This window comes from Manis javanica, chromosome 16 (assembly GCF_040802235.1).
Source record: "Manis javanica isolate MJ-LG chromosome 16, MJ_LKY, whole genome shotgun sequence".
NCBI lineage: Eukaryota > Metazoa > Chordata > Mammalia > Pholidota > Manidae > Manis > Manis javanica.
Genome location: NC_133171.1, coordinates 38,106,146 through 38,125,205, shown reverse-complemented (window position 1 = coordinate 38,125,205; position 19,060 = coordinate 38,106,146). Strand labels below are relative to the sequence as shown.

The following is a 19,060-nucleotide window of genomic DNA, read 5'->3' as shown; positions in this document are numbered from 1 at the left end:
AACAAAAAAAGGAAAACATCTTCTCCAACTTTTTGCATTTCTATTTGTTCTAGAAACAAACCATCTAATGGAAGAGGCAATCTACTGTCTGAAGGGACCATGGCTATAGTAACACCTAAAGTAAAATTCTTATTTCTCCTATACTATGACATAATATTTCCACTCCTAGGAAATACCTACCCAACAGATACATTTACCCAAAGCCATGTACTACAATGTTCACAGCAGCACTACTCCTAACAGCCAAAAATTAGAAAACATCCTGATGCCACCAATGAATGGTTAAATAAATGTAGTATAACCATACAAGTGAATACTACACATTAATGAAAATGGATGAAACACACCCACACACGACATGGACCAATCTCAAACATGTGTTTTGAATACAAGAAGCCCAACACAGAATAGCATTTAGATAAAATATAGAAATTGGCAAAAGTACCCTGCAGCTAGATGTTAGGATAGGATTACCTGTGGCAATTGTATGGGCCTTCAGGAGAGACTTCCCAGTGCTTAAAAGTTCTGATTCCTGGTTTAGATGCTGATTTTACAGGTATATTCAGCTTGTGAAATTTCAGTGGGCTGTACACCTCTGCGAATGTACTGTATGTACATTAAACTTCAGTAGGAACATTTTACAGTTTTACTTCCCTGCCATTTGAATTTTCTAGAACCACAACAGCTATCTCTTATTGACTGCTTACTATATGCAAGGCACTATACTATTTCATGAAACTACCTCATGTAATCACAACTCAGTAAACATGTATTTCACACTTCACAAATATGAAAAGTACCCAAGGCTGGGGGAGATTAATTTCCCCAAGGTCATATAGTGAACAGCAGTGTCGGTATTGAGGCAGGTGTCCCAAAGCCCATGTTCCTTAAGTGCCACACTGGACAACCTCTAGGAGACCAGGTTCAATGTATTTCAGGTCTCACTCAAACAAAGAAGCTTGACCACAGTAAGCAGCAGAGGAGTCCTCTGAGCTGTTACTAAAGAAGGAATTCTAGAAAGTAGGGATCTTAGTGAAAGACAGCACAGGGTGACAGAAAGGGCAACTGGCCTGCAAGTAAAGACATGGGTCCTACCCTTAGGACCATCACTAACTGGAACCGTAAGCAAGTCATTTAACCTCTCCTAAAGCCTTTCATCTGGAGCTAGGCCAAATGATTCTGAAGTATGTTTCAGTTATAATTCTAAGACACTCATTCTTGTTTGTATGTTAAGATTCCTCCACCAACTGATAAAGCTGAAGACAAGGACTAGGTCCTATTTATATCTGTGTCCTCCACAATGCTGAACAATTCTTTGCGTATCGTAGCTCTCAACTGAAATTTGATGGCAAGAACAGATATTCTTTGACAGAATAAGTTCAGACATCAAGTAATATTAATATCTTTTATTTCATTAAGAAGGCTTCCCATCATACTTAATTCTGATCAACCTGAGCACTACAATAAAGCCATTTCCTATGCCAATCTTCTTTCAAACCCAGTTAAAATATTCACAAAGATTTCATAATAACATTTTAGCATAGGTATTTTCCCACATTAGAGTATAAAACCATATATCCTATCTTTGCTACAAGATCAACGCAGATTAGATGACATTTTCCTTCTTTCAACCCTTCCATAATTTTCCAAATTTTCTAAAGTGAACTTACTCTTTTTTTAAAAAAATAATTATGGTTTTTCCATTCTAAATTGTGGCTAGCAATCAATCTTCCCTTTAGATTAATCCCTTCTTTTCACCCTATTTGCTTCTCTAACTAAGGAAGACCGGATATTACCCAACTACTCGCACTAAAACAAACATCTTTGACTCCAACCTCTAAAGAGGTTAGTCACCTTGGTGGGATAGACGGAGCTGGACGGAAAGGCTACCAGGGTGGTGAGATCAGAATAACGTCGTTCTAGGGTCTTCTTGGTAGCAGGACAGTAGTGGACACTGCGGACGACTTTGGGACGAACCAGAGAACCTAGGAATGGAAAAGATGCTTATGAAGTCATCCAACTAGACAGTGATACAAGTGGGATCTAACCCAGGCAAGCTATGTTGCCCCAGATGCTATTCCTCTGACTAGTTTATGCTATTTCAGTTAACACTTGCCATTTACTCATTTTTATATGTATACAGGGAACATCCCCATATCCATGTAAAACCTGAAGTACAACTGATCCCAACTGAGAAACAGCCGTCCAGAGTTAGAAGGAGGAGAATGCCAAGAGCCAAGGCTCCTCCGCTCTCAGAACTCATCATTCCGGTCCCCTAACCACTGCGCACGCGCGGAGCTCTGCGCCTCACACTGTAATGGCAAGGCTCCAGCTTTCTGAAGCCACTGGCTAACCAGCTCTCTTCTGCCTCTGCGGCTTTTTCAGTCCCACCTCCATTCCCTTTGCCACCCACATTAACCCACTCACATTTAGTGACAATGCCCTCCACACAGACTACACAGCTGAGGAAGCAGGAGGTGAGGGTCCGGGGAGAGACGTGCTTGGAGCCAAAGCTGCCCTCCAGTCCTATGTAGAACTCCTCATACTGCTTGGCATAGGTAGCATCAATGGAGGCCACAAAATCCTTTAAGGCCCGCTGGAAGGCAACCAGCTCCTCAAAGGCACTGTTCAGGAGACTGCATATGGCAAGACAAAGAATTAGGCAGATAGGGCAAAACTTAAAAATTGAACCTCAAAATAGAAGTACACATTCTCAGATGATCAACGCCAAGGAGCGAAAATCTAGCTCCTACTTTCTCCTGTCATCCTATTAAGACTCAGTGAAACACATTAGAACCAGAGGCCAACTTTAATTCAACAATTCAAAGTCGCAGAAATGACACCCAGTGAATAACATGGAAGGAGGCACTCTTAAGAGGAAAATGCCCACAACCTACTTTGGGAAGAAGAAAACACACAGGAGCAGGTGACACAATGAAGGCTTCTAGGTCAAAAACACTACATCCAGGTCCTCTCCTGGGAAACCTGTTCCGAACGGGGGACGGGAGGGGAGCCATTCTTACTCGGAGCTAGGACGTCCCCTTGGAAACCCTTGCCACTCACCGATTAGCCCTCTTCTCATTTTTCCTACGCAGATCATTCACGTTGACAATCAATCGGTACTGGTTGTCACTGATCAGCTCCCGAACTTTGCTCTGATAAATTCCCTGGTCTTCCTGCAAAACAGCCACAACACATCACAACAGTCACAAATTCAAAAATAAGATGTTTGTAGAAAAGGCAGCTCTCATAGCAAGACAAATAAATCAATTTCTGTGGGAGAGCTGAATCCCAATGTCTCACACATTCTCACTCACTAGCCTCAGATTCCAAATACACCTTAAGAAGCCAGTGTAGCAATTAAAATGACTTCCCCGAGGTCCACGGTATTAATTCTATGCTCAACAGTTTTTCTGTACGCAGTCATTTCTCAGCCTTTAAAGGGGAATTCAAATGAGCTCTTAAGATGTCTAAAATGACCAAGAAATAAAAACTTTAAATACTCTCAATATTCACATTAAAATGATTTTTCACTTGAGAATTGTGTACAGAACTAAAATATTTTATTTCCCGATCATCTGTAAAATGTAGAAAGTGTTCTATTTCCAGGCCTAAAGAAGTAGGGAGCCTTAGCAATCTTTTACAGAGAGAGCATCAGCAACCTTTCAAGATGCTTTACTATCATTCTATGGCTTTCACTCCTGAGGTGCACACAAAATCCCCTTTACGTGCACATCAAACACTTGTTCTCTGCAGCTCATAAAAGAATGCTGTGCCCAATTAGGACGTTTTTTCCTCCCGGTAGGACATCAGTCACTAAAATCGGAAATGCAGCAACGCATAGGAACACTACTCTACAGACGTCCTTCCCCCGAATGAGGAGAGCAGGGAGCGATTTCTAAAAGGTCAAAGTGGGCTTTGCATTTTGTTTGTACTTTAAGGACACCTGTCGCCTTTCGCGAAACCCGGCCATCATTTCACTTAGGAGAAAGTTACAGGATCGCTCTCAAGGGTTCACCAACTGGAAAACAACTAATTACTGCCTGTTGCAAAAAAAGGTTACAAGATCGGGGTGGCGGCTCCCGAGCCAGCCGGCTCAGCCGCGGCGGACTGGAGGCCTAGCGGTCCTCTGGCTCGGTGCCGGCGGCGTCTCGCATGGCCTCTTTCGGCTGGTCTGCGTCTCCCGGGGCTCCAAGCGCCAGAGTTCCGCGACCCGGCGCCTCCCTCACCTCGTCATCCAAGAAGTCCAGGTAATCTCTCTGCGCCTCCCGCAGCTCCACATCGTCCAACACCACAGTCCCGGCCATGCTTGCCGCGGTGGAACTGCCTCCAGTACCACACTCAGGGCACGTCGATAACCCCGCCTAGCCGCGAAAGCTTCCGAACTTTTCCCGCCACCAAAGGGTAGCTCGGGAAGGGGAGGGGGAGGGTCTCCGAGGAATATACACATTCTGATTGGTCGATTCTTCTTTCGCGAGAATACCGTATATCCAATCGATCGTGAGCTGCTGCTGCTTAGGCTTTTCCGAGCGCGCCCTGCGGTGGCGGGAAATGTGGCATTCGGGGCTCTCTGTTGCTCGCCTCCTTGCTCAGCCCACAATTGACAGGAAAGCTGACCAATGGAACTGAGAGAAGGCTAGCGGAGCCTGGTCATTGGATATCCGAGAGGCGAGACTGGGGGGGAGCGCTGCATTCTGGGAAGCGTAGTCTTACCCCTTTTCCGGACGTTCGGCAGGTTTCTAAAAGCGTGGTTCCCTAACCCAGTAGGAGTGAGTAAACATGCTGGCCATCGGACTGAAAGTATGCAGAACGCCAGAGAATAAGGGTTTATAACGCAAGGAGATAAAACATAAAAACAAAAAAGTTTTAAAAGTGTATTCAAACCAGGTGTGCTAATGGTTCTCAAGCAACTGCCCTCAAGTGGCGTCCAGGGGAAAAAGTGAATTTTGAGAATATGGGATGGGGAATAGAACCGTACCATTTTTTCGAAAGGTTCTTTAGTTCAGCGACCCATTTGCTATCTGAATACCGTTGCCTGAAGTACCCGATAAAATATCAGACGGCGGAATAGAAGTGTAAAAAAATTTTACTTAAAACCCCCAAATGACTTCGTGTTATACAAAATTCTGGACGTAATTACTATATCATCTTATTTGCAAATGGGTAAGCTAAAGTCTTTCTTGTCTTATAAGTTAGTAGATCACAAGATGTTTTTAAATAACTTAGTTTATTGGAAGATAAACAGGAGAAACAAAAAATGTTTCAAGGCACTCTCTTAAGTACTCATCAGTAATTAAGATACAGCAAATCTGAAATAATTAAAAGATCGATTGCATGTCCTAGTTTGTCTTTAGTCTTTCGAGGTTTGTTTATATTTTTTAGTTTTACCATATAGTGCATATACAGTAAAATGCACAAATCTTGTGAGAAGCTCAATGAATTTTTATGATGTATACACCCATGTAACCACCTAGTGCACAATAAAGAACAGCCCCACTGTCCCATCATGTATTTTTTAATTTTATTAAACAGGATTGGACACCTGCTAATTATATCTGAAATGACAGCCAACTAATTATTAGCTCATGTTTGAAGGTCTCTGGGACTCACTGTGCCCTGATAAGTGTTAAGTATAATCTTATATATATATATATGTATGTATGTATGTATGTATATATATGCCATCTATTTGTATATGTGTATTTTTGGTTATTATACAGTTTATAGTTGCCATATGTTTTGTGTCATTCTATTGGGCAGATACATCCATCCTTAATCAAAGACCAAAGGCTGACATCTGATTGCTTTCTTTTGTTTATGTTTACAGGCAAAAAAGAAAAAAGAAATTCTAGATGAAGATTCTATTTGCTATTTGCAATTATAGAAATAATTACTAACATAAGAGTGTCTTTATCACTTCATCATAACATTTTATGAATACATTTAAGACAGTATTGACATTATCTGTTCTGCGAACAACTTGAAATTAGGACTAAAAGAACAAGGAAATTTAGTTCAAACAATCAAAGAAATCAAGTTATTTGCAATGAAAAATCTGAAGGAGTGGGAATATGAAAGCCAAATCTTTGATTCTAACAAACCTTTCTGTGGGCTTCAGTTTCCTCATATAAAAGAGGAGGAAATTTCAAACTCTCTAATAATCTATGCCACTCTTAACATTCTGTAAACATATAGCAAATGTGGAAACGGTAAAGATAATTCCATTTAGAATTAATCAGGCCATGGTTCTTAATAATGACTTGATTTGCCTTAATGTCATTATCTTCAACGATGAAGGACATTCAGATATTTAATTGGTGTTTCTCCTTTTCAAGGGCATGAGATCTTTGAACAGAGAAAATGTGTTTCCTTTTTTATCCCCTGCTCCAAACTGTTCCAAACAGCCATGAGGTTGTTGCTAAAAAATAAAAGGGGGGCATTTGTACTCATACAGAGTCCAGCTAAGCTTAGCCAATGGCCCTCCCTCTACTTATACAGAATGAAGAAGCAAATGTAACTTGTTGCTTTTCCCCTGTATGCATTTTCTCTCCACCCTAGGCTTTGACGGACCTAAGTCTGTCTCCAAAGCTAAAGAAACTGTAGGGGGTTCTCTGGAGCGCAGAAGTATGCCAGAAGCCAGGTGGAAAACAAAGATTGCAAAGTATGTACAATACTTCCATTTTTCCATGTCCTCAGAGGCCAGAAAGTACCCAAAGGCACAGTATAAACCCATAATAAATATTATTTATACTTACTAAGTGATATATATCTAGGTTCAAGCCAGTAAGCAATATTATATGTTGTAAAACTTTTCAGGCAATACCCTGTGATTAATAACTAGCTTTAGATGCTCAGCAAAGTGCCATAACCCATTATAGTCCTCTGACACTCATTTAAAGGCCACAAAAGCTTGGAGGTCAAAAACTTTCTACCTCTAGGTACCAAGCAGCTTAAGGAATAACCTACTGGTCCAGGCTTGCTCTGGCCAAACACACCTGTTCCTTCTGTCATGAACGAGTCAGAGTCTCCTGGTGCTGTATTCCAGGGTCTCACACACCAAGACAAACAGACTGTTTTCTCTTTTCTGGCTTTCGACTTACTAGTCATGTTGGCAACTTATTTAACCACTCTGTACCTCCATATTCTCCCCTTTAAGGATATAAATAATACCTAGTTCAAAGAATGGTTTGGGTATTCAGTGAGGTAATAACAGATGTAAAATATTGAGAAAAGGGCCTGACAGGAAGTAAGCACTAAGTAAATCTTAACCGGTGGTGGTGGTGGTGGTATTGACTGGGGAGGGATCAAGAGGTGTTGGGGAGAAAAGGCAGGAGAGTACACTGGTGCATTCTGGAACAATGCAAACAACCACACTCAAGTGCCCTTCCCACTCCCACCAAAAGCTTACAACAGACCCAATCCACACACTTATTTGAGTGAGACTTCATTTACTGCACATCAAATTAACTAAAGAGGTAGTATATTCACAGGGTATTGTTTGGCTCTACTTCTGCTAGTGTTGAAAGCTGTCAGAGGCTTTTGCTCTGTGCTTGAGGAACAATATGGAAGAAGACAAAGTGGTCCCTGAAGTCAGCCAGCATACCTGGTAAAGGCAGGACAGTCCCATAGCCTCTGCCCCCATCTTTTGCTTTCTAGGGTCCTTCAGGATAGATATGCTATAGAGAAGGGAAATCCAGGAGCCAGAGAGCACCAGTGATCCTGATTGGCCCGTTAGACTTGACAACATAGTTGACCTGTTGAATATTTGTGACTCTGTCATTTGCCAAGGTTAGTTTCAGCAGACAGGTTTCTTAGTCCCTAAAAAGCTATCTTCATTCTCTTTTTCCCCTTTTCCCAGCTTTATCAAGGTATAATTGACAAGTAATAGGTCGTTTTCATTCTTAAATTGCACAGATTTCACGGAAGCTCCATTTGAAGAATTTTGCTTTAGTGCTTAATGTCAAAGATTTGCAGCGAGATGTTACCAAAAACTTAATGGATATAGTATGTTCGATTCGTTAGTAATCAATAACAGCTCTACTCTGTGAATCTATCTAGGTTTGTGTGCATTTTAAAAAATATAGTCCCTTATGCTTTTACTTGTGCCAATGTAATGAAAAGATAAAGAGTTTAGCCATACCAATCGACCCATCCAATTACTAGTTGTGCATTTGTATACTTAATTCTATCCTTGACCAGAGACTTTAGCTCAGTGCCACCCAATAGAAATATAATGCAAGACACATACACAGTCTTAAAGTTTCTTGTTCCTACATTTTTAAAGTAAAAAGAAACAAGTGAAATTAATTTGATAGTATAGTTTATTTACCCTAAGATATCTAAAATATCATTTCAACATGTAATCAATATAAAAAGTACTAATGAGATACTTTACTTTTTCATACTGTTAAAAATTCAGTATGATTTTTATACTTACACACATGCCAATTCAACCTAGCCACATTTCAAGATTCTGTGATCAAGAGATAGGACAGCAATGACATACTAAGAAAGATGTACAGGCAACAATGGGAGAAACACCAATGGCTGGAATGAAGGCTCAGCGGGACAGATGAGTGCAGGGTAGAACTGGAAGGAATTGGGTGCATGGTGCCTGACTGTAGAGGACACTGGTCAGCTGAGTAATAAGACTGTGCTTGATTTAGTAGGCAAAAGGGAGCTGTCGATGGCTTTTGACTCTTAGAGAGACAGCACTAAAGTAATGCTTCAGGAAGATTAATCTGGCCATAGGATGTATGGAATGAATTATTTTAATCAGATAAAAAGAAATGAGGATTGGAAAGGGTAGTCAAAGAAATGGTAGAAAGAAAAAGATAACAGTGAGACATTTCACATGAAAAATGGACAGATCAAACAGCTATTTATGATAGAAACAGTCCAGACAATCTCAAGAGTTGTGTGGTAGGTTTGGGGGGCATATTCTCAATTTAAATCCAAGTTTAGGTCTCAATGGCTTGCCAGTGTTAGTTTCATGACAGGACATCCTTTATCAAAACTGTATCTACCTGGTCTGTCCTACTGCCCAGAGCAAGGCCACAAAACTGAAAGTTCCGGAATTGTGCCTATGAAGTCAGGGATCCTTTGGCTTCTGGCTTGTTTTACATTCTAGCAGGTCATCATGAAACTGAACCACACTATCAGAGCAGATACTTGTTTAACGCTCTAATTATCCTGAGGTTTATAGTCCCAAAGCAGAACAGAAACAAACTGTGATTTCTTTTTTTTTAACTTAAGTACAGTTGATATACAATGTTTTATTAGTTTCAAGTGTGCAACACATTGATGCAGCAGTTACCCATATGATTAAATCCCCCCTACTAGTACAGCTATTATCTGTCAACATAGGAAGATTTTACAGAATCACTGACTGTATTCTCCATGCTGTACTACTACCCGTGACCAGACTACATTATGATTAAGAATTTTTGTGACCTTATATCCCCTTCAACCTCCCATCTACCCACACCAACCCCTCCCACATGGTAACTAGCAGTCACTTCTAAGTGTCTATGAGTCTACTGCTGTTTCATTCATTCTGTTTTGCTTTGTATTTATATTCCACAAATAAGTAAAGTCATATGGCATTTTTCTTTCTCCACCTGGCTTATTTCATCTAGATCCATCCATGTTGTTACAAATAGTAGGATTTCTTTCTTTTTTATGGCTAAATACTATTCCACAGTGTATATGTATCACCTCCTCTTTATCCATTCATCTACTGATGGACACTTGGGTGGCTTCCATATCTTGGCTATTATAAGTAATGCAGAAATAAACAGAGGGGTTCCTATATCTTCACATCAGGGGGTTTGTTTTCTTTGGGTAAATTCCTAGAAGTAGAATTAGTGGGTTGAATAGTATTTCTAGTTTTAGTTTTTTGACTGCTTTCTACATGGCTGCACCAACTGACATTCCCACCAACAGTACTGGAAGGTTCCCATTTCTCCACATCCTTAGCAACATCTGTTATTTGTCTTTTGGACAGTGGACATTCTGACTGGTGTGAAGTGTTACCTCATTGTGGTTTTGATTTGCATTTCCCTGATGATTAGTAATGTGGAACATCTTTTCATGTGCCTGTTGGCCATTTGTATTTCTTCTTTGGAGAAATGTCTGTTCAGGTCCTCCACCCATTTTTTAAATTGGGTTATTTTTGGGGGGGTTTTGAGGCATATGAGCTCTTTATATATTTGGATATTAACCCCTTAGCAGATGAGTCATTTTTATGAATATATTCTCCCATACTGTAGGTTGCCTTTTTGTTCTGCTGATGGGGTCCTTTGTTGTACAGCAGCTTTTGAGTTTGATATAGTCCCATTTGTTCATTTTTTATTTTGTTTCCCTTGCTGAGATGTGTCCAGGAAAAATTGCTCATACTTATGTTTGAAAGACTTTTGCCTAAGTTTTTGTTTTATGGTTTCATGACTTACATTCAGGTTTTTGATCCAAGTTTACTTTTGTGTATGAAGTTAGGCAGTAATCCAGTTTAATTCTCTTGCATGTAGCTGTCCAGTTTTTCCAACAGCAGTTATTGAAGAGTCTGTCTTTTCCACATTGTATATTCATGGCTCCTTTATCATATATTAATTGGCCATGTATGTTTGGCTTTACATCTGGGCTCTCTCTTCTGTTCCATTGATCTATGGGTCTGTTCTTGTGCCAGTACCATACTGTTTTGATTACTATAGCTTTGAAGTCAGGGAGTGTACTACCCCCAGCTTTGTTGTTCTTTCTCAGAATTGCTTTGGCTATTAGGGGTCTTTTGTGGTTCCATATGAATTTTACAACTATGTGTTCTAGTTCATTGAAAAATGTTGTTAGATTTTGATAGGGATTGCACTGAATCTGTAAACTGCTTTGGGCAGGATGGCCATTTTGACGATATTAATTTTTCCTATCCATGAGCATAGGATAGATTTCCACTTATTTGTGTCTTCTTTAATTTCTCTTATGAATGTCTTTTTTTCAGAATACAGGTTTTTCAGTTCCTTGGTTAGGTTTATTCCTAGGTATTTTATTCTTTTTGATGCAAATTGTGATTCCTATTCATCAAAATTTGTCAATGCCTTCTGAAACCAGTACTTCAATTTCTCAAAGTCTCATAGTGGGAGTTCAGTAAAGATACTGAAATTAAAGTTAAAGAAAAATACAGAACATTTTCTAAACTTCAAAAATTTTCTTAGTTTTTTTACCCAGATACTTCCAACTAGTGTTCCAGTAGAACTTTATTCTTTGGAACATAAGGTAGTTGCTAGTAGTTACAATTTTACAAGTAAGCTAATAGCAAAAAGCCAAACCAAACCAAAAGGTCACATCAGAACTGAAAACTAGTGGGAGCTCTAGATTACAAAATACCTAGTTGAACACTCTTCCTTGGAGATGAGAAAACTGTGACCAAAACAGAAAGGTACAGCCCTCCTGATTCCCACTTCTGTGCTTATCTCACAGTCTCACGCTGGCCAAAGAGCCTGTTCTATGACATGGTCACTTCACACTCACTGACAAGGGCAAAATCAGTTATAAAATTCAGCACACTAGCTTATATCTGCACAATGGAGTATTACTTAGAAATAAAAAGATCTTACTACGCTGATGGACAGTGACTGTAATGGGGCATGTGGGGGGACTTGATAATAGGGGGAGTCTAGTAACCATAATGTTCAAGTAATTGTACATTAATGATACCAAAATTAAAAAAAAGAAATGAGCTTTCAAGTCATGAAAAGACAGAGGAACTTAAAATGAATATTACAAAGTGAAAGAAGCCAATCTGAAAAGGCTACATGCTGTATGATTCCAACTATATGACACTGGAAAAGGCAAAGCTATGGAAATAAAAAGGTCAGTGGTGACCAGAGCCTGGGGGAAGGGAGGGATGGATGAACAGGCAGAGCACAGAGCATTTTTAGGGCAGTAAAACTGTTCTGTATGATATTATAATGGTAGATAAATATCATTACAACATTTGTCAAATCCACAGAATGTCTGGAGAATTTTAAAACATCTATTCTTTATTATTTCTTAATGTTCTTTACAGAACATTCCCTTTTTCTAATTGTTCTTATAACTTTGTAGTCTCAATCATTAATGTGGTGGGCAATCTCACAACTTATTTATTTACTTCTTAGAAAGGGTCCCAATCTTTCCATCAGTTAACTGTATTGGGTGTGGGATGATCCATCTCTCCAGGTACTTCTTATATTCCAGGACTTATTTTTATTTTCTAAGTATGGCCAAATTTAAAGCAATATTCCTTCAGCAAAACTAAAGAAATTTGGAGGAACAAATGGGGCTCAAGTTTTCCTGATATTGTTTCATGTTAGATAAGTACTTTCTCCTCCTTGGTCAAGAAAATTCCCGAATATGAGCTGGTCCAAAAGGGAGGCAAGGTTAAACCCCCTTTTATTTTTTTACTCACTTCTTAAGCCTGACACTGTAAATACTATGTTAAAGCAAGCAGGACCTATTGCTCTCAAACAATTAACCTACTAAGACCCACATCATAATAAATCAGATACCGTCTATAAACGAGCCATATTTTGTAGTTTTTTGTATTTTGTAGGTGGCATCTCTATCACTTATTTTCTCTAGCTTAAAATCAAATTCCTCAAAATACAAAGCTTTAAAGTATGGCACAAAAGAACTCAGATTTTATTCCTACGGTCTTTCACCTTGTGCATACAATACCAAACTTTACTTTTGTTTCAGGCAGTCCTCCACCATAAAAGACCATTGATATGCTATAACAAAATGATTTATATCAACAACACAGTTTTAACTATATTATGTTTGGAAGACAAAGTTTTTCAGGAAAAGTGTTCTTTCTTTCTCAAGGGTTTTTTTCCAGAGTTGACTGTGAGTACTAAATGTTAACAGGAATGAGTTTAATGTTTCCGGTTTAGTTCATTCATCTGATGGTCCAGAGGTATTAAGTACTGTTATACAATAAAGAATTTGTTTGGTCTTTGTCCCTGTTTCCTGGGAGGAAGCCTCTAAACTTTTAGAATTTCCAAGTGATAAGAGGGCCTTTTATTATTCAGGGTCAAGCTGTACTTACGTTTATACTGATGAGGTGACTCATGGTGGGCCCCTAGATAGTTTCAAGACAGGAGCTAGACATGCCACCTTCTTAGTTAAAACCAACTGCAATTAGAAGGTTGGAGCTTTGAGATTAATAAAACACCCAGTCTGCTGTTTTCCTAACCTCCAGAGAAGGGAAGGAGGCTGGAGACTGAGCTCAACCATATAACCAATGATTCAATCATGCTTAAGTAATGAAATCTCAATGAAGAGCTCTAGGCACCTGAAGCTTCTGTTAATTTCCCTGATTAGTGAGTGATTCATACTGACGTGCTGGGAAAGTGATGTGGACACAGAAGCTTCACCTTTGGTACCTTCTCAGGCCTTGCCCTCTGCATGTCTTCCTTTGGTTGGTCCTGATTTACATCCTTTGTAACATAACTGTAGTAGTAAGATTAGCAACTTTCCTGAGTTCTGTGAGTCATTACAGCAAGGTACTGAATCTGAAACAAAAGAACCCCTCCCAATTTGCAGCCAGCTGGTTGGATATGCAGGTGGCTCATGGACTCCAGAGCAGCAGGTATCTGAGGTGAGGGCAGTCTTATGGGAAATTATGCCCTTGACCTGTGAAGTCTGTGATAATCCTGGGTAGGTAAGCATCAGAAATGCATTTTAAACACCCATTCAAAATATGCCAGGCCCTGAACCAGACACCTAGCTATACATCACAGATGATTCCTGCCAGCATGGCACTTATAACCTAGGACAAGAGAAAAAAGTAAATAAACCCACAATAAATAACAAACTTAAGAGTTTGTTAATATTCCATTTCGGGAAACAATGTAACACATTCCAATATGAGGCTGTTTGTGAGAAATCCCAACTAAAACTGACCACTTGAGTAGCTGCTTGCCAGGAACAAAGCAGCAATTTATGAATCTATGGATGACTGGGCTTCACATGTTTTGAGATACAAAGATGTATGATAAATTGCTTAACTGTACAGAATAAAGCAGTTTCTAGGGGTTTCCCTAATCTGAAAACAGATCAGAGCAGAAAACTGAAACAGAGCAGAAAATTGAAACCAGATCAGCGCTGAAAAAGCAAGGGTATCTGTAACCTAATCAAAAGCAACACCACCTTAGAGTAATGGTTTTTAATCCTCCCCTTTCCCCTAATCTGTAGTAAGAAACATTTGGGTTTATAACTAGCTTTTGAATTCAGATTTCTCCACACACAGGATTTAAAGTGCCAGTGATGTCACAGCTTTTTTCTGTTTGTTAATCTGCTGATCTACTGAAATTAGTAAACAGGGAAAGGCATGTACCTACCTTGTAAACCACATAAGTGAAGGTCAGAGGCAAAAACTTTACCATGCATGCCGTGCTCCAAATGTCAGCAGGGGTATTGTAGCCAGATCCTATCAGAACTTCCAATGAGCCATATTGCCTTGTTTGAATATCTTCAGTAATGTTTGTGCTGAGTAAGTTAAGAAAGAAATAGTATTATGAAACTCTAAAAAGTAACAAGTCCTCACTGCTTAATGGAGGTTAAAATAAATTCTCTTAAGTTTTCCTCAAAACAAAGATTTCATGTAGCTTATTTCTTAAGTATTATTTTGGTGTTATTAACTCCAAACAGCACTTTGATTTACAGCACTTTGATTTACACAGTCTAAATTACTTTTGCAAACATATGAGTCTAAACTTAATATTGTAAATAACAGCAATAAACATAGACATGCATGTATCTTTTAGAATCAGAGATTTTGTTTCTTTGTGTAAATTCTTAGAAATGGGTTGTATGGTATTTCTATTTTAAGTTTTTTTAGTAACCTCCATACTGCTTTCCACAGTGGCTACACCACTGATACTCCCACCAACAGTGTAGGGTGGTTCCCTTGTCTCCACATCCCCACCAACACTTGTTACTACTTGTCTTTGGATAGTGGCCATTCTAACTGGTGTGAGGTGATATCTCAGTGTGGTTTTGATTGGCATTTCCCTGATGATTAGTGATGTGGAGCATCTTTTCATGTGCTTGTTGGCCACCTGTATTTCTTCTTTGGAGAAATGTCTGTTCAGGTCCTCTGCCCATTTTTTAATTGGGTCATTTGGTTTTTTTGGTGTTGAGGTGTATGAGTTCTTCATATATTTTGGATGTTAACCCCTTATCAGATAAATCGTTTACAAGTATATTCTCCCATACTGTAGGTTGCCTTTTTGTTCTGTTGATGGTATCCTTTGCTGTACAGAAAATTTTTAGTTTGATGTAGTCACACTTGTTCATTTTTTATTTTGTTTCCCTTGCCAAAGATGTGTCCAAGAAAAAATTGTTCATACTTATGTTCAAGAGATTTTTGCTTGTATTTTCTTCTAAAAGTTTTATGGTTTCATGTCTTACATTCAGGTCTTTGATCAACTTCAAGTTTACTTTTGTGTATGGTATTAAATGGTAATTCAGTTTCATTTTCTTGCACATACCTGTCTAGTTTTCCCAACACCACTTTTTAAAGAAACGGTCTTTTCCCCATTATATTTTCATGGCTCCTTTATCACATATGAATTGGCTATATATGCATGGGTTTAACTCTGGGCTCTCTATCCACTTCCATAAAATCCATAGGGGTCAGTTCTTGGGCCAGCACCATACTTGTTTGATTACTGTAGCTTTTCAGTATAGCAAGGCCAGGGAGCATAATACCCCCAGCTTTCTTCTTTTCCCAAGATTGCTTTGGCTACTGCTTTGGATATCTTTATGGCCAGTCTTTTGTAGTTCCATATAAATTTTAGGATTGTTTGCTCTAGTTCATTGAAAAATACCCTTGGTGTTTTGATAGGGATTACACCGTACCTATAAATTACTTTGGGCAGAATGGCCATTTTGACAATATTAATTCTTCCTATCCGTGAGCATTTGATAGATTTCCATTTATTTGTGTCTTCTTCAATTTCTTTTATCAGTGTCTTATAGTTTTCAGAGTACAGGTCTTTCACCTCCTTGGTTAGGCTTATTCCTAGTCATTTTATTCTTTTTGATGCAATTGTAAATGAAGTTGTTTTCCTGATTTCTCTTTCTGCTAGTTCATCATTAATATATAGGAATGCAACACCCACCACTAGGCTGAATCTAGTTATTTGTTCTAATTTTTTTTTGGTGAAGTCTTTAGGGTTTTCTACATATAGTATCATGTCATCTGCAAATAGTGACAGTTTTGCTTTTCCCTTGCTAGTTCTGATGCCTTTTATCTCCCTTTTCTTGTTCTGATTGCAATGGCAGGGACTTACCGTACTAAGTTGAATAAAAGCGGTGAGAGTGGGTATCCTTGTCTTGTTCCTGATTTTACAGAAAAATCTGTCTGCTTTCACCATTCAGTATGTTAGTTGTGGTGTGTCATATGTGGCCTTTGTTATGTTGAGGTATGTTCCATGTATATGCATTTTTGTTGAAAGTTTTATCATGAATGGATGTTGAATTTTGTCAAATGGTTTTATAGCATCTATTGAGATGATTACATGGTTTTTATCCTTCCTTTTGTTAATGTGGTATATCATGTTAATTGCTTTATGAATATTGTACCATCCTTGAATCCCTGGAATAAATCCCACTTGGTTGTGATGAATGATCCTTTTGATGTATTTTTTAATTCAGTTCACTAATATTTTGTTGAGGATTTTTGCACCTGTGTTCATCTGGTCTTTTTTTTTTTTTTTTGTAGTGCCTTTGTCTGGTTTTGGTGTTAGAGTGATGCTGCCCTCATAGAATGAGTCTGGAAGTATTGCCCCGCTTCTAATTTTTTGAATACTTTAAGAAGGATGGGTATTAGCTCTTCTTTGGATGTTTGGTAGAATCCACCTGTGAACCTATCTGGTCCTAGACTTTTATTTGTTGGCAGTTTTTTGAGTATCAGTTCAATTTCACAACTGGTAATTGATCCATTTATATTTTCTGTTTCTTCCTGGGTCATTCTTGGAAGGTTGTATTTTTGTAGGAATTTGTCCATTTATTCTAGGTTGTTCAATTAATGGGCACATAATTTTTCATAGAACTTGCTAGTAATTCTTTGTATTTCTGTGGTATCAGTTCTAACTTCTCCTTTTTCAGTTCTGACTTGTTTATTTATGCCCTCTCTCTTTTTTTCCTGATAAGTCTGGCTAGGGATTTGTCAACCCAAAGAATCAGTTCTTGATTTGTTTTTTTCTATTATTTTCTTATTCTCTATTTTATTCATTTTTACTCTGATCTTTATTAAGGGCACCATAACTTTGGATGCAGGTGCTCACTTCAGCAGAGGAGAATCATAGGGAGAGGAGCTTAGCTGGGATCTAACAGCCATCAGAGGGGGTGGAAGGAATACAGGCAATTGAAGGAATAGAAGCCTAAATGGATGTTCTAGATGTGGGTAGCACACCACAGTGTCCACTACATTTTAGAGGTCATTATAATTGTATTTTAATAATAAGAGATATTAAGTCATAAAAAAAAGTGCTCAAGAGAAAATGGTGACATCCATTGTATTTTTTCCAGAAACTTAGTGGTTTGTCCTGGGGACATTTCCTCTCATTTTTGAGGGACGTTTCCTCTCATTTGTGGGAATGGCCAGGCCTCCCATAAAACAAATAGAAACTTGGGAGCAGCTTGGTCAGTGAAACTACCAATAGGGGGTCAATTAGCCTGTCATGACTCACCTCCCCCTGACCTACCCAACCCAGACTGAAAATAGATGTGTCAGGTGTAGACTCCAGGCTATTCCGTAACAGAACAAGCAAGCAAACCTGTGTAACCAGAACAAATAAATAGAGGTTTGCTTGGAGGCCCATTGCCACATAGCACCCACACTGGAAAAAAAACATAAGTCTGACACCTAAGATGTTGAAAAACAAACTTATGTCTTTACTGAAGCCTGGCGAAAATATGGCAAAGACATTTTGTCACACTCCCTTAAAAAATTATACTTCCTAGAATTCCTGTTTGGACAATTCATTCCTAGGTGCCATTCATCCAAGTTGTTGCTTTCCAAATCTCTCTTTTCTACTGCTGGCAATACTCTAAAAGACTCTTCCCTCCACCCCTGGATTTAGACCTTTCTTTCACAAGTACATATGCAAATCAAATTTACATGTGTAATCAATTTAGTCCTTTCTCTTCACCTTTCAATTTTCTTGTTTTCCTTACTTTCAACAGCATGCAAAGGGCAGACTCATTAACAGAGGTGGCAGGAAAAGTAAAATTTGACCCTGTCACACTTGAATTGGTAAATATGTTATATTTTTAATGCTATATTTGATGTGAAACACTTCACCAGATGATAATACAATCAAATTAAAATGCATGAATCACCCCTTCTTTGGAGTTGTCATCTCATTCTTCTTATGACTGCCTATCCCCTCCTCATTGTCCATCAAAGTGTTTCCATGGTGTTTTGTCTGGGATAGACCTGGCTGCTTTCCACTTGTCCTTCCGAATAACCCTTGTAGACCTGCCTGGTAGGAGAAAACACATGAACGTGAGGTACACACTTGGGCATGTACCTCAGACTTGTGCATATTATTTCAGTGAGTTCACGGACTCCTGAATGTCTCAGTTAATAACCACTTAATTCATTTCCTTGCATAATTCTCAGGTTCCTGAAATTCTTATTCCAAAATTTTAGCTAAACAATAATACACTTAGATGCCCAGGACACGGTGCAAAATCTGTTTTTTTAATATTGGCAAATGAGCCATCCTTACAAATTACACAAAGCATACCTAAATTGTGTACTAAAGAAGCCAACATTTTTATTCATTCTTTCTTTCCTTTGTTAGTCACTTGTTCATTTAACAAGCATTTGTTTGCTGAGCACTTAATATCTTGGAGTAATACATTTATATGAAATTAATCTCCAACTTTAAGAGTCAAACCACTTCATGGGGAAAACGGATATATAAACTGACAATCATAGTGATGCACTATGACAGAGGCTACTGTGGGAGCCTCAGGGAAGAAAGGGGTGAAGGGAGGGTGACAGAGGGGAGCA

At 38.8% G+C, this 19,060-nt stretch overlaps 1 protein-coding gene across 15 annotated transcripts in view; it reads right to left on the bottom strand.

Annotated features, from left to right (window-relative positions):
* Positions 1-19,060, bottom strand: part of MCM3 (minichromosome maintenance complex component 3) — a 107,122-nt gene that overhangs the window by 16,606 nt on the left and 71,456 nt on the right. For 12 of the 15 annotated variants that reach the window (XM_073224988.1, XM_073224989.1, XM_073224996.1 and 9 more), the window contains 5 exons: positions 18,382-18,524; positions 14,373-14,520; positions 3,064-3,176; positions 2,428-2,636; positions 1,855-1,985 (listed from right to left, as the gene is read on the bottom strand). In XM_073224988.1, the coding sequence (XP_073081089.1) occupies positions 1,855-1,985; positions 2,428-2,636; positions 3,064-3,176; positions 14,373-14,520; positions 18,382-18,524 (744 nt within the window). Of the gene's footprint in view, positions 1-1,854; positions 1,986-2,427; positions 2,637-3,063; positions 3,177-4,229; positions 4,407-14,372; positions 14,521-18,381; positions 18,525-19,060 lie in introns of those variants that run through there. The other 3 variants (XM_073224998.1, XM_073224997.1, XM_073224999.1) reach the window with 3 other exon arrangements.